The sequence below is a fragment of the Amblyraja radiata genome, chromosome 2, assembly GCF_010909765.2.
Source record: "Amblyraja radiata isolate CabotCenter1 chromosome 2, sAmbRad1.1.pri, whole genome shotgun sequence".
NCBI classification, from domain to species: Eukaryota; Metazoa; Chordata; class Chondrichthyes; order Rajiformes; family Rajidae; genus Amblyraja; species Amblyraja radiata.
Window position 1 is genome coordinate 62,581,707 of NC_045957.1, and position 15,050 is coordinate 62,596,756.

At 44.0% G+C, this 15,050-nt stretch overlaps 1 protein-coding gene across 4 annotated transcripts in view; it reads right to left on the bottom strand.

The window, feature by feature from the left end:
- The window catches only part of snx10 (sorting nexin 10), a 65,781-nt gene that overhangs the window by 13,918 nt on the left and 36,813 nt on the right, over window positions 1–15,050 (bottom strand). For 3 of the 4 annotated variants that reach the window (XM_033047735.1, XM_033047727.1, XM_033047716.1), the window contains exons 2-5: window positions 8,076–8,121; window positions 5,450–5,536; window positions 2,977–3,077; window positions 2,217–2,315 (exon numbers count right to left, since the gene is read on the bottom strand). In XM_033047735.1, coding sequence (XP_032903626.1) covers window positions 2,217–2,315; window positions 2,977–3,077; window positions 5,450–5,536; window positions 8,076–8,105 — 317 coding nt within the window. In that variant the 5' untranslated portion in view covers window positions 8,106–8,121. Of the gene's footprint in view, window positions 1–2,216; window positions 2,316–2,976; window positions 3,078–5,449; window positions 5,640–8,075; window positions 8,122–15,050 lie in introns of all 4 variants that reach the window. The other variant, XM_033047740.1, reaches the window with a different exon arrangement.

Sequence of the window (15,050 nt, forward strand, 5' to 3'; positions counted from 1 at the left end):
AAAATAAATCCATAATTTGGCTCTAGGTATTAACTGATTTGAATAAAGTGCCTTCATTAAAATAACAAAGGGAATTACAGAGCAACTGAACATATTAAATGTTGAGCATCAATTGTGCATGACTCCATGCGTATTTGCAGGGATTTTGAGGCCTCAGAGATACTTCAGAGGTATTACAAGAATGCACCAGAAACAATTGGTTTCAATGGTGACAAGTCTAAGGTAAAATTCTTGATGATGAGGAGCAATAGTGAGCAATTTCCATGTTTCATTCGATCCAAAGCTCCAGAAAATAAAACAGATTTCATCAGTACACCCCACCTATTTGGATCTGGCAATAAGGGCAGTACAGTGGTGCAGTGGTAGAGTTGCTGCCTTACACCGCAGAGACCTGGGTTAGATCCTGACTACAGGTGCTGTCTGTACCGAGTTTGTACGTTCTCCCTGTCACCGTGGATTTTCTCCAGGTGTTCTGGTACGCCAAAGACATACACGTTTGTGGGTTAATTGGCCTCTGTAAAATGTAAATTGTCTCTAGTGTTTACAACAGTGCTAGTATACTTTGTGGTCATGGTAGCGATTGTGGTCGGCACGGACTCACGAGCCAAAGGGCCCATTTCCACGCTGTATCTCTAGTCTGAAGTCTTAAATTTGTGAATGTTAAAGACCTGTAAAACCGTACAGGCCACTTTGGATAAAGCAGTAACAGGCCACTTTGGATAAAGCAGTAACAGGCCACTTTAGATAAAGGATACACAAATGCATCTTTCTATGAAATAAGACCAATAACTGTATGTACAAAAATGCTGGAGAAAATCAGCGGGTGAGGCAGCATCTATGGAGCAAAGGAATAGGTGACGTTTTGGGTCTCGATTTTTTCCAGCATCTGCAGTTCTTTCTTAAACAGAACAATAACTGTACACAGATGTAACTGCTTGCTTACATTTCATTTTTGAGCAGTTTACTGCTGTTGCTGAATCTGCCTTAGGAATTAATATTATGAAACTGGGTGAATATACAAGGAAAAGCCCATCTTAATTGCAGGAATCACTTTAATGGGCCAGAACAATTACCACATTCACTGCAGTACCAACCTGTAGCCACATGATGGGAGTGGAGATTCAATAAAAGACAGATTAAGACATCCAGGAAACAGGAATATAGCAAAGCTGAGCCAGCAATAATTTATTGGCGATCAAGGGCTAAAGGCATTATTTTTAAACTAAAAAAGTACATATGGAATGCCCAATGTAAAAATTACCTCAAATTATTAACCACAATCTAGAAGCATATATTCCTTAAAATGCAGACCCTCCATTCAATGGTAGATTCAAACCAAGTACTAGAAACAAATCTGCAAACATTCCAGTAATTATTTTCATTTCCACCATGTGTGCTTTTTTTAAGTTGCATCATTTGGTTGAATGCCAAAAGGAGACTGACTTTCCCAGACAGGCCTGAGTAGCTTCATTCAAGTTCTTAAATGGAGCAATCCCATCTCTAGCACTGTGCTATTTCAGATCAAAATAACATGTAAAATGATAAATTAAAGCTCACAAGGCACATAAACTAGACAACAATAAATATTCTGAGCAGTGGAAGATCAGTGCTTGGAGGGAAAAAGAAAAATAGTGAACTGAACAGGTACCCTGAGAATATATATTACTATTACTTTCCAAGTAAGTTGCCCACTCTTGAACGATGGCACAAAAAAGTTATCTTAACCGAGATAAAACCTGGCCTCCACAACAGTTTCAAAGTGAGTCTGAAGAAGGGTTTCGGCCCGAAACGTCGCCTATTTCCTTCGCTCCATAGATGCTGCTGCACCCGCTGAGTTTCCCCAGCAATTTCGTGTAGTTTCAAAGTATTACTTAGTTTAGTTTAGTTTAGAGATACAGCGCGGAAACAAGCCCTTACGGCCACTGGGTCAGTGCCGACCAGCGATCCCCGCACATTAACACTATCCTATACCCACTGGTGACATTTATTTTACATTTATCAAGCCAATTAACCTACAAACCTGTACGTCTGTGTAGTGTGGGAGGAAACCGAAGATCTCGGATGAAAACCCATGCAGGTCATGGGGTTAACGTACAAACCCCATACAGACAGCACCTGTAGTCAGGATCGAACCTGGGACTCTGGCGCTGTGAGGCAGCAACTCTACCGCACAAGCATCACAAGTAATGCCACAATGGCAAAATAAGTTTACATACTTTTCTAGGAATTCCTGAAGTCCTTGACGACGCTGCTCTAAGACCTTGGCGTTACTGGTGCTGAGGAAGGTTATTTTAGGAGGAATCTCTGGTAAACTTCTATAAAGAAAAGAATAGTAGGGTTTTCATGGTCTGATCACATGGCTTTTAACATTCAAAAACATTACAACATCTGATCATCGGGGAGGGGGGAGGAGGGAGGTTTTATGAGAATCTCAAAAATACAGAACAAACTTTATTGTGAAAGGCCGAATAACAGGAAATATTTGTGATAGCCAGTTACATGCAATCAATACATTACACAACCAAGAAAAAACTGAAGATTTAAAAATATATGCATTGCTTAGTCTTAAATTAGATTACAAGTGACAATAAAAACTATTGCAACTGTGGTGAACGCTCATGCTTTAACAATTTTAACACTAATGAGCACTTTTTATTCCTGTTCAGTCTGTGACCAAATGCCAAGTAGAGATAATGATATTCACTGACTAAGACTCAGTGGAAAGAACGCAGTCTAAAACTGGTCAATACCAACCGATGTGAGCATACAAATTGCCCCTGATGGCTCAGGCATGTTTGAGAGAGTTGGGACAGGGGACATTGCAAGAGTCGGGAAAAGGAGGATGATGCTTTTGTGTTACATATTGGGAGGTCCAAATCAGATTTTCACCGGTAAATTGACAAATCATCTTCATATTAGTGCAAGATTCAAAGCTAAGCTAGATAGATTGTTATAGAGTAGACAATAAAAACGTACATCAGCACTGCATTGTCTTGTAGCCGTTGCCTTAGCCAAGCAAATTCCTTGTAACGTCTTCTGACACAAGATGTCTTCTTTGTAAAACACATGCTATTAGTCTAGATTCAAAAAAATTAAAAAGCACTTCATTAGGACAAGCAAACTAAGTGTTTAGCCCATGCATCAAACATGAGGGAAATGAAGAGGAGGGAGATGGGGTAGGAAATGTAGGAAACTATCAATAGAATTAGCATCTTAAATAATTCTAAAACGTCAGTGATACAACACATGGCCAAGAACAGATTTTTTTAAACCGTGGGTACCTCTATTAATACCAGAGTATTGGAACACATTTATGCAACTCAGAGCAAGGGAAAAATCTCTCCAGCTATAGATGAGAAATTGTGTTAAATACTTTGAAGTCTGCACTGTGCAAAATCTAGATACTGCAGTGAATGTTTTTCTTTCTGACCAGTATTAAATCTCAAATTTTCAAAACCTGATAAGGATAGTGCACATGCAGACATCACATCAAGCAAAGATACCTGATAAATACCATGTGCTGGCCTCATGAAAACAGAGCACATGATTTAATCTAACTGCCATTTTTAATGTACTTGAAAACATTTTTTAATAAGCATACTAGACCAAGTGGCACCCGTTCGAAACCGTTCCCCTACACACACGTGCAGTGTCACAGGGGAGGGCTGGGCCCCGAATGCAATATTGCACCACTCACCCATAGGTCCCAATACTCACCACCCCATAGAGAGGGAGGGGGGTAGAGAGTGAGGGGGGTAGAGAGTGAGGGGGGGGGGGAAGAGAGTGAGGGGGGGGATAGAGAGGAAGGGGGGTAGAGAAGGAGGGGGTAGAGAGGGAGGGGGGTAGAGAGGGAGGGGGGTAGAGAGTGAGGGGGGGGGAAGAGAGGGAGGGGGGATAGAGAGGAAGGGGGGTAGAGAGGGAGGGGGGTAGAGAGGAGGGGGGTAGAGAGGGAGGGGGGTAGAGAGGGAGGGGGGTAGAGAGGGAGGGGGTAGAGAGGGAGGGGGGTAGAGAGGGAGGGGGTAGAGAGGGAGGGGGGTAGAGAGGGAGGGGAGTAGAGAGGGAGGGGGTAGAGAGGGAGGGGGTAGAGAGGGAGGGGGGGAGAGGGGGGGGTAGAGAGGGAGGGGGTAGAGAGGGAGGGGGTAGAGAGGGAGGGGGTAGAGAGGGAGGGGTAGAGAGGGGAGTGAGAGGGGGTAGAGAGGGGAGTGAGAGGGGGTAGAGAGGGAGTGAGAGGGGGTAGAGGGAGTGAGAGGGGGTAGAGAGGGAAGGGGAGGGGGTAGATAGGTAAAGGGAGGGGAGTAGAGAGAGGGTAGAGGGAGGGGGGTGGGGCAGAGAGGGAGAGGGGCAGAGAGGGAGGGGGGTAGAGACCCCACCCCATCTCCCTCCTCTTCATTTCCCTCATCCTCCTCCCCTCACTCCCATTCCTTGCCCCAGAACCTACCGGGGCCTGAAACTCGGGCTGGTTCTCGTACTTGGGCCGGCCCCGGCTGTAGACTGCAGCCATCAGCTCGGCCGTCGCTTGGGCTGCAGTCCAGGCCCCAACTTCATCTCCGAGCTCCTCCCTGACCCCGGACCCAGGCTGGTCCTTGGTTCCACCAGCGGCTTCTTTCTCGGCTCCGATCACTACTCCATGCCAAGCCCCGAGCTCAGCCCTCACTCCAGCTCCAGCACCAGGTTCGGCCCCAGGCCAGGCCCAGACCCGATCGAGACCGCGGGCGGGCGGACCCGGGCGGGCGTGGACTCGAGTACCCGAGGACTGCGACTGGACGAGGCAAAGGGAGGGGGTTTCCAGAACATTCCAGCATGGCGGCTTCCACCCCCCGTGAAGAGCCGGAGTATACCCTCCTGCCTTGTGAGTGCATTGTGACGTCACTCAGGGGTTTTTTTGCCGAAAGTCGGTGAGTTTGGGCTGTTTTTAAAATTAAGAATCAATAACTTTGTGGAGATGCAAAGGAAAGATGTTTATCGCCACCATGGGAATAAAGTGAGCAGAATGCGAGCAGTTATAGAACAACTGGTAGTAGTGCCATCCAAAACATTACACTACACCAAAGAGGATGTGCAAAATTAATTACCCATTCTGCAGAGCTATATTGTAAAATAGTACATGGGAATGATTAGAAGCAATGTGTGGCTCAGGATTTTTAACAAAGTTGAGAATTTCCAAGACAGAAAACAGGATTACCCTATATTTTTTTTTTAAATCCAAGGCTTTGCACCAATGCAACATCCAAATAATGCTGATGTTACATTGCATTGGTGGTCATGCCATCATTCTGAAAGTACTCAACATCAATGTGAATTGTAAATAAAATAGCAATAACATGTTGAAACACGCAACTCTGAAGCAACTTAGTATGGAGGTAATCTGATTACACAAGTATAACTATTTTGAAGTTATACCCAATATTTATTTCCAGAAATGACTTACTGAACGATCAAATGTACTTACATGAACACAAATTTCATAATCTACAAACGGATGCCAGGAATCTTCCTTCTGAATTTGCGGGTCTCGTACCCACACCGTGATGAATTCCTGGTTTGGCATATTAGAGAACGTCACTGGAATTATCACTTCACAGCAAAATGTACAGAAACGTTACTGCTTTTGTACAAGCATCCAGAACATGTCGCAATTTCTAGGAAGTTAGACGTGTTGAATCATAGCACAAGTTTCTTTCACCCTCATGATCAGATTTACGAAACCCAGAGACACAATAGTGCCAACAGTAGAATATACAGATATTACAAACATGTTCCACTGTGATACGCGGGGCAGGGCATCGTGGCACAATGGATATGAAGCTGCACTTGTAACAGACTATGTGTTTCCAGATCCCATTGCGATTCGAATCTAAATTCTATAAATATGGTAATTCATAGATGGGGAGACTCATCGCTTCTGCACATTTTGTGATTCACTCAATGCCCTCAGGTTTATGAGGAATCAGACTATAACCACTGCCTTGCCAATGTTACCAACAAAACAAAAAGCAAAAAAATACACAACGTGCTTGACTAACTCATCAGGTCAGGCAGCATTTCTGGAGAACATGAATAGGCAAGGATCATTCTTCACACTGATTAGGGCGGAGGGGGGGGGTGGCATAAGAAATGGAGGAAAGCTGGAAGAGAGGAGGGGCAGGACAAAGCCTGGCAAGTGATAGGTGGATACAGGCGAGGGTTTTTTATTTGCTAACTTGCAAACAAACAAAATTTGCAAATGTATTCTGCTGTGTCACCAGTCCACCATTGGGGGACAACATAATCAAAACAACAATTAAACCCAACAACAAAAGCAAAATGTCAGAGATAATGAAAATCTTAAACAGGACGTACAGATAACGCACATTATAACAGACCAAAAGGGGGGGGGTTAGGAGGATGCTGTCTGTCATTGCCGATTGTCCGCTAGAAACGAGTAAGGAATACACTCCAACCACCGGGCAGTCACTGCGTGAAAGAACAAGTTGTTTTCAAAGTTTTTTTTAAACAGCTAAAAATGTAAGCAAGGTAAAAAATGTAAAGGCTGTTTGTTACATTATTCAATAGTGTTTCATTGCACAAGTCTCAATCAAAGCCATTGCTTGTCAATTTCAATGGCCGCCCGCAGTGTAATTTGCACCCTGCATTTATAAAGAGACAGTGGTGTCTGATTACTATGGGGACACTCAGTCCGCTAAAACCAAAACCCATTATAAAAAGGTCGTTAATAACGAGGATAGACTGTACTCAACTCAACATCAGCAGAACACAAAGACAGAAATGGGCTACTTTTCAGCTCACTATTCATCAGTTTGGATGGTGTCTGACTTTCTGGGCATTTCCAGCATTTATTTTTAAATGAAAAAGCATGTAGATACAGAAAAGGTCTAGAGAAATTCAGAGAAAAATTAGGAGGTATGACACAGCCCTAGGGAGTTAGCCTTTTCACCAATTCCTTCTCAACGGCCTTAATGCTGGAATGTAGCTCCACTACCTGCCATCCTTAGCCTGATCATCAGTCTACCAGTTTACTCATTGACACGTTTGAGTTCAATCCTGTCTCAGTGTAGTGCATTTCCAGTAGGGTTATTGGAAGGCTTGTGATCTATTGTGAAACTTACTTCCACATGCTGAATTATCGAGTTGAATCAGGTTAAGCAACTGTGGAAATTACTGTGGACCTGAAAGCCTAAATGTGAATCACATTTTCTGAATTAAAATAAGTATCTAAAATCTTCAATGTTTAAAAACATTGGCAAGACAGGGAAAAGGAAAAGGTAAGGTAAAACAAAAGACAAAAATGTCTTACCCATAACAGGTCAACATATAATAGGACCTCAGAGATTGTTTCTCCAGTACCTGTTGGTTCACCTCATTCAGACAATACCTTTTCACCCATGTTTATTATTATATACAATACCCTAGCCCACATCCCAGCTTTTCCACATAAGACTTTATCAAAGTTTTTTTGAAAAGAATAAATAGTCACATGTTCGGAGTTTAGTGAGGCAGAGTTTGCTCCGACAAAAGTGATTTTGGCTTTCACTTGCCAAATAACTTCCATGCAAGTTTTCAAGTAGACTTTTAATCTTTTTTACCCAAGCAGAATATGATGCGCTATTCCTCCAGTTTACATGTGGTCTCACTCCGACAATGGAGAGTAGGACAATAAGATCAGTATGGGAATAGGAAGGGACCCTGGGCTGTGTGATTATTAACAGATATTTTCAAATGGTTCCAAAATGTATTGATGTAAAGAGCCAATTGGGATGAAGCCATGTCTTGTTGATAAATTCTACCATTTAATAAAATCTCAATGCTGTATTGTTATTAATTAATTGTGTATGAATCTGCACAGTGTGTTTACAAGACTGTTGTCACAAGATCTAAACCTCACCATGATGGCTTGAAGCAATTTTCTTCTAGATATGTGCACTCAAGTCTGAAAATGCATCTTGCTTAGAAACTCAATGGTACAGAATTCCCAGGAGTTGCAAACACTAAAACTAGAGCATTAAAACTCCACAGCCCTGGAAAGATTTCAAAGTTACTTACATATTTGAAAATATGATAAGAGTTACACTTCTTACCTTTTTCCCATCCTTCATCTTGTTTTCCATTACTTCTAGTTGGAGTCTAGGTAGAAAATCCACATATTATCTCAATTTCTAGGTACAGTGCACAGAATTAAAAACTAAACAATGAGTACATAACAATTATAAAATTAGATAAGGCACACCAATAAAAACATAAAATTAGATAAGGCACACCAAAAAAAACATAAACAGTAGCATTCAGTTCTATAAATAAATCTAAACCCTAAAGTCCAGCATTTCCCCATTCCCTTTCCAAAATTCCCTGCATCTCCAGTCATCTCTACTCCTTTCAGATTTCTTAAACCAGGAACTACTGTCCTAATATTGTGCTGTTTAGGTCAAAACCGGTCCATTATTGCTCCCATGTTGCATCATATGGTGTTAAAGGGTGCCAAACAACTGTAAATCATTGCTTCTGCAGTTGTATAGGGCTCTGGTGAGACTACATCTGGAGTATTGTGTACAGTTTTGGTCTCCTAATTTGAGGAAGGACATCCTTGTGATTGAGGCAGTGCAGCGTAGGTTCACGAGATTGATCCCTGGGATAGTGGGACTGTCATACGAGGAAAGATTGAAAAGACTAGGCTTGTATTCACTGGAGTTTAGAAGGATGAGGGGGCATCTTATAGAAACATATAAAATTATAAAAGCTAGATGCAGGAAAAATGTTCCCAATGTTGGGCGAGTCCAGAACCAGGGGCCACAGTCTTAGAATAAAGGGGAGGCTATTTAAGACTGAGGTGAGAAAAAACTTTTTCACCCAGAGTTGTGAATTTATGGAATTCCCTGCCACAGAGGGCAGTGGAGGCCAAATCACTGGATGGATTTAAGAGAGAGTTAGATAGAGCTCTAGGGGCTAATGGAGTCAAGGGATATGGGGAGAAGGCAGGCATGGGTTATTGATAGGGGACGATCAGCCATGATCACAATGAATGGCGGTGCTGGCTCGAAGGGCCGAATGGCCTCCTCCTGCATCTATTTTCTATGTTTCTATGTTTCTGGAATCAGCTGCAGCCCGAGTTTACAGAAATGCCTTTTTTTAAATTTGTATGATGCTGGCCAATCCTGCATTGTTAAATCTAATATCCCACAAAACTGGTTTTAAAATGTCCAGGTTATTTCAAACTTGGATGCTCAAGCTGGGCATGTCACATCTTTGAAATTCAAAGTGATGACAGATGTGCTCATTTCACGTCAGAAGAATTATTTTTCTGGAGTTGAAAGTGTCTTGCTATCCTGATGATGCAAAAGCCCCTGCAGTCAAATATCAGGTTACACAAGGGAAACATCCCAGAAAAATCATGTAACTGAGGCATTAATGGCCGTGAAAAATAGGGGGAAAGGGACCTGGTACCAACATTTGATAACCTGGTCTGTCTAACACCAGCCCTCAAAGACAGCCTTCCACCACTGAGATGTGGAACAATTAATTGCTGTGGAATTGCCACCAAATGGCAAGGGTTGCTATTATAGCAACGTGCAGCCACTGGGAAGGTCGGCGTTCACACGAGGTTCCCGCATGCCAGCATTGTCAGTTATATAACTCTCTATGTGCAAGGATAAAATGATTTTATCCCTGATTTCATGAGCATATTCACTCCTGAGCACTGAGGTAGTAGCATACATTGTAAAGGTGAAGCTGGGAACCTGTCGTCAAATGATATGGAGTGCGCATATAGGAGTCACTGTAATGACCAATGGCATTTCTTTAGTTACCCCAAAAGAAATTTCAAAATCAATTCCAGATTGTGAAACATTCCATAAAAATGACAATAAAATATAACTTAAAAAAATTAAACTGGATTGTACTTGCATTAATCCAACTGTTAATGTTCATTTAATATTTAATATTTGATTGGCTCTGCAGACATTATTCCAGTGCCTCACAATCTATGTTGCTCATAAGGCTATGATGTGGAACAATCAGATACAGTCTACCCTCGTTATTACGGATTTTTTTATAATGAATTTTGGTTATAAAGGACCGAAGCATCCGTTCATGGTGGCGTTTGCTGGACAGTGCATAGTGCAGTGTTGTGCAGCGGAAAGATGGCTGCAGGGACAGTTCGAGCAGTAAAACATTCTTGAAGAGCATTGCAATGGGCAGGGGTTTGCAGCGGCTGCAATAAAGCGAGGTCTGGGGGGCGGAGGGAAACGCACCTGTGTCACCCTATCAACGCATGCCTCAGTCGCCTGATAACAGCGTAAGGCTTCCTTTGCACTGTCCCTGCTACTACCAGGTTACCCGATAAGCTGGTGCCACATGACGTGCTCACAGTTGCGGGAGCAGAGAGAATGAAGGTGGCATGGGTACCTGCTGCTACCATGTGTGAGGCCAGGGCTCTGCAGCTCCCCGCCCTGTGAATTCCCCATAGTATCACCCCCTGCCCCCCCTCCCCGCTGAGTGGCCTTGGGTTAACCTGGCCTTGGGTTAAACTAGCTAACACTTACCCCCCCCCCCCTTTACTTGGGGGGGGGGGGGGGGTAAGTCTCTGAATTTCTCCCAGTCCTCTGGTAGGCTGCTTTTTCTGGCTAATTTGTACGCTTCATCTTTTGTTTTGATACTATCCCTGATTTCCCTTGTTATCCACGGATGCACTACCTTCCCTATTTTTTTGCCAAACTGGGATGAACAATTATTGTAGTTCATCCATGCAGTCTTTAAATGCCTTCCATTGCATAGCCACCGTCAACCCATTAAGAATCAATTGCCAGTCTATCTTGGCCAATTCACGTCTCATACCCTCAAAGTTACCTTTCTTTAAGTTCAGGATCCTTGTTTCTGAATTAACGATGTCACTCTCCATCCTAATGAAGAACTCAACCATATTTTTGGTCACTCGCCCAAGGGGCCACGCACAACAAGACTGCTAACTAACCCTTCCTCATTACTCAATACCCAGTCTAGAATAGCCTGCTCTCTCGTTGGTTCCTCTACATGTTGGTTTAGAAAACTATCCCGCATACATTCCAAGAAATCCTCTTCCTCAGCACCCTTGCCAATTTGATTCACCCAATCTATATGTAGCTTGAAGTCACCCATTATAACAGTTTTACCTTTGTTGCACGCATTTCTAATTTCCTGTTTGATGCCATCCCCAACTCCACTACTACTGTCAGGTGGCCTGTACACAACTCCCACTAGCATTTTCTGCCCCTTAGTGTTTCGCAGCTCTACCCATATCAATTCCACATCCTCAAAGCTAATGTCCTTCCTTTCTATTGCGTTAATCTGCTCTCTAACCAGCAACGCTACCCCACCTCCTTTCCCTTTCTGTCTATCCCTCCTGAATATTGAATATCCCTGGATGTTCAGCTCCCAGCCTTGGTCACCCTGGAGCCATGTCTCCGTGATCCCAACTATATCATAGTCATTAATAGCTATCTGCACATTCAACTCATCCACCTTATTACGAATGCTCCTTGCATTGAGACACAAAGTCTTCAGGCTTGTTTTTACAACACTCTTACCCCTTATACTATTATGCTGAAAAGTGGCCCTTTTTGATTTTTGCCCTGGATTTGCCGGCCTGCCACTTTTACTTTTCACCTTGCTACCTATTGCTTCTACCCTCATTTTACACCCCTCTGTCTCTACGCTCACACATTTAAGAAACCCTTTCCCTTTAAATCCATCCTCCACTATCCCATTCGACACCCCACCCCCCTTATTCAGTTTAAAACCACCCGTGTAGCAGTGGCAAACCTGCCTGCCAGAATGCTGGTCCCACACCTGTTAAGATGCAATCCGTCCCTTTTGTACAGTTCCCCGTTACCCCAAAACTGATCCCAGTGGTCTAAGAATCTAAATCCCTGCCCCGTGCACCAGTTCCTCAGCCACACGTTCAGGTCCCATATCTCCCTGTTCCTGCTCTCGCCAGCACGAGGAACTGGAAGCAAACCGGAGATAACAACCCTGGAGGTCCTGCTTTTCAGCAATTTTCCGAGCTCTCTAAAGTCACGCTGCAGAATATTCATCCCCTTCTTTCCGACATCGTTTGTGCCGACATGCACTACCACTTCCGGATGATCACCTTCGCCCTTGAGGATTTTCTGCACTCTGTCCGTGACATCCTGGATCCTGGCACCAGGAAGGCAGCACACCATCCTCGCATCCCGTCTGTTGCCGCAGAAACCCCTGTCCGTACCTCTCACAATGGAGTCTCCCACTACAATGGCGTTGCCTGCCTTGGGCCTTTTTGGTTTTGGCTCAACAGCCCTATTCGCATCGCAAGCCAGTCCGCCGCTCAGTGTAAACACGTCTTCTGTCCCGACAGCTTCTAAGTGGGTGAACCTGTTCACAAGAGGTACAACACCCGGGGACGTTGGCATTCCATGATTCCCTCCCTTTCTCACTGTCTCCCACCTTCTCTCTTCCAGTACCTTAGGTGTAACAATCGTACTGTAGGACTTGTCGAGGAACGACTCCGTTTCTCGGACGAACCGGAGGTCATCCACTTGCTTCTCCAGTTCCCCAACACGGCCCTTCAGGAGCTCTACCTGGATACACTTCTCGCATTTGTAGCAGCCAGAGGCACCAGCGGTGTCCTTGACCTCCCACATACTGCAAGCATCGCACTGAATCAGCTTGCCTGACATCTCCTTCTTTCGTCTCTACCTCTCAAGCGCATTGCGTGGTCTCCTCTCCTCAAGACTCTCGAGCCAAAGACTCACACTTCCCTCACAAGGCCGCTCACTCACTGCCGCTCGCTAAGAGCTGTCTTGCTTAAATTGACTGATAATTGCCTGATTTACCAATTTACAAACCAAATTGCTCAGTTTTCAACTTTCCCGGCACTGACTCACTTCTCTCCTCCCACTAGGGCTAGAGCCAATCAGTCGTATCTCTTGCTAAACTCCTGCTGCTGTTGCTCCCAAATCTACAGCAGTTCTGAGTAAAGTCTGCCTGTGCTTGGCCTCTACTTTTCAACTGTTTTCACCCCTCTGACTCACTTCTCTCCTCCCACTAGGGCTAGAGCCAATCAGTCATATCTCTTGCTAATCTCCTGCTGCTGTTGCTCCCAAATCTACAACAATTCTGAGTAAAGTCTGAGAAAGCATTTTATCCGGATGGATCATAACATGAAATTGCAGATGTAGCCCAGACCATCACCCAAATCAACCGCCTTTCCAATGACTCAATCCACACTTCACATTACCTCGACAAGGCCAATTGCATAATCAAGGGACAGTCTCACCTCGGCCACAGCCTCTTCTGCCCTCTCCCATTAGGCAAGAGGTACAGAAGTGTGAAAACGCATATCTCCAGATTCAGGGAGAGTTTCCTTCCCAGCTGTTATCAGGCAACTAAAACCGTCCTTTCACCAGCAAGAGTGTGGTCCTGACCTTCCATCTACCTCATTGGAGACCTTTGAACTATCTTTAATGGGACTTTATCTTGCAGTAAATGTTGTACCCGTTATCCATTATCTATACTGTATATGGCTCGATTCTAATCACATAGTCTTCTTTGACCGGATAGCACACAATGAAAAGCTTTACACTGTTCTTCAGAACACGTGACAATAATAAACTCAACTAAATCAAACAGAGAAGTGGATAGTGTGCCGATAGAGATGGCCTCTTTGTCCTGGATGGTGCTGAGATATCCATTATTATTGTAGCACACAGTCTGTTAACTGCAAGGTATACCATTGACTGTACCTTACAGATGGTGAAAGGCTATAGGTTAGTCAGGAGACGAGCCACTGGCTGAAGAATATCCAGCATCTGACTTCCTGTAACCATATCATCACAACACAGGCACAATAGATTTCTGGTCATAACCCTCAGGATGTGATGCTAATATTTTGAGGAGCTATTGCCCAGCATTCTGGCACAGATTCTGCTGGGCACATATCAGCACAGGTCTGAATTTTGTCTCGTTCTGGCCAAATGTTTACAATATACATGGACTGGCCATGAAAAATTGCAAGATGAAGTAAATATCCCACCATCTCCAGCAGACATGCCTACATCTGTCTTTAATGTGTTGGCAAGGTGGTTGAAGCAGCAAAATAACATAACATAGAGTCCAATTAAAGATAGTCTGAGGGCCTCCAATAAGGTAGATGGTAAGGATCACTCTCTCGTTGGTGATAGGATGGTTCAGTTGCCTAATAACAGCTGGGAATAAACTGTCACTGAATCTGGAGCTATGCATTTTCATACTTCAGTACCTCTTACCTGATGGGAGAGGGGAGAAGAGGGGGTGACCGGGTTAAGACTCGTCCATGATTATGCTAGTGGCCTTGCCAGTTGGCGCGATGGTCTGGGCTGCGGCCACAATTCTGTTTCCAGCTCGTCTAATTCACATCCACTCTGGCTCTATAATCATGAGTGGCGATCTGTTGCTCATTCACTACTGAAATAACGTTCTTTAATCCAAAGCTGCAATGTGTTATGGAGCCTGTGGGTGAGCATTAGTTAAAATTGTTGGCAAGCGAGTGCCACTGATCACACTGTTGACAGCAATTTCCCTCACAATCGTATGAGTGGAAATAGCTGGAAACATCATGTACTAGAGGGGCAAGGTTAAGGTGAGAAGCAAAAACATTTAAAAGGTAAGTTGCAAAGCGTTCTGTCAACACAAATAGGGATAGGTGCCTGGAACATGCTGTCAGGAGTGGCAATGGAAATAAACATAATATAAATATTTAAGATCTGAACTGGACTTTGAACACTGCAGCCACAGTGAAAACAGCCCAGCAGAGACTACTTCATCAGGCTGCTCAGAAAAGCTGGTCTGCACTGTCGCCATCTCACCCAGGTCTACAAAGGACTGATAGAGAGCATCCTCACCACAGGCATCACGGTGTGGTATGGAAACACCACACAGACAGAGAGGAAGGCTCTGCAAAGAGTCATAAAGACTGCAGAGAGGATTATCAGAACGGAACTCCCCTCCATGGACACAATCTACACACAGCGCTGTCAAAAAAGAGCAGAGAGAATTATCAGAGACACACT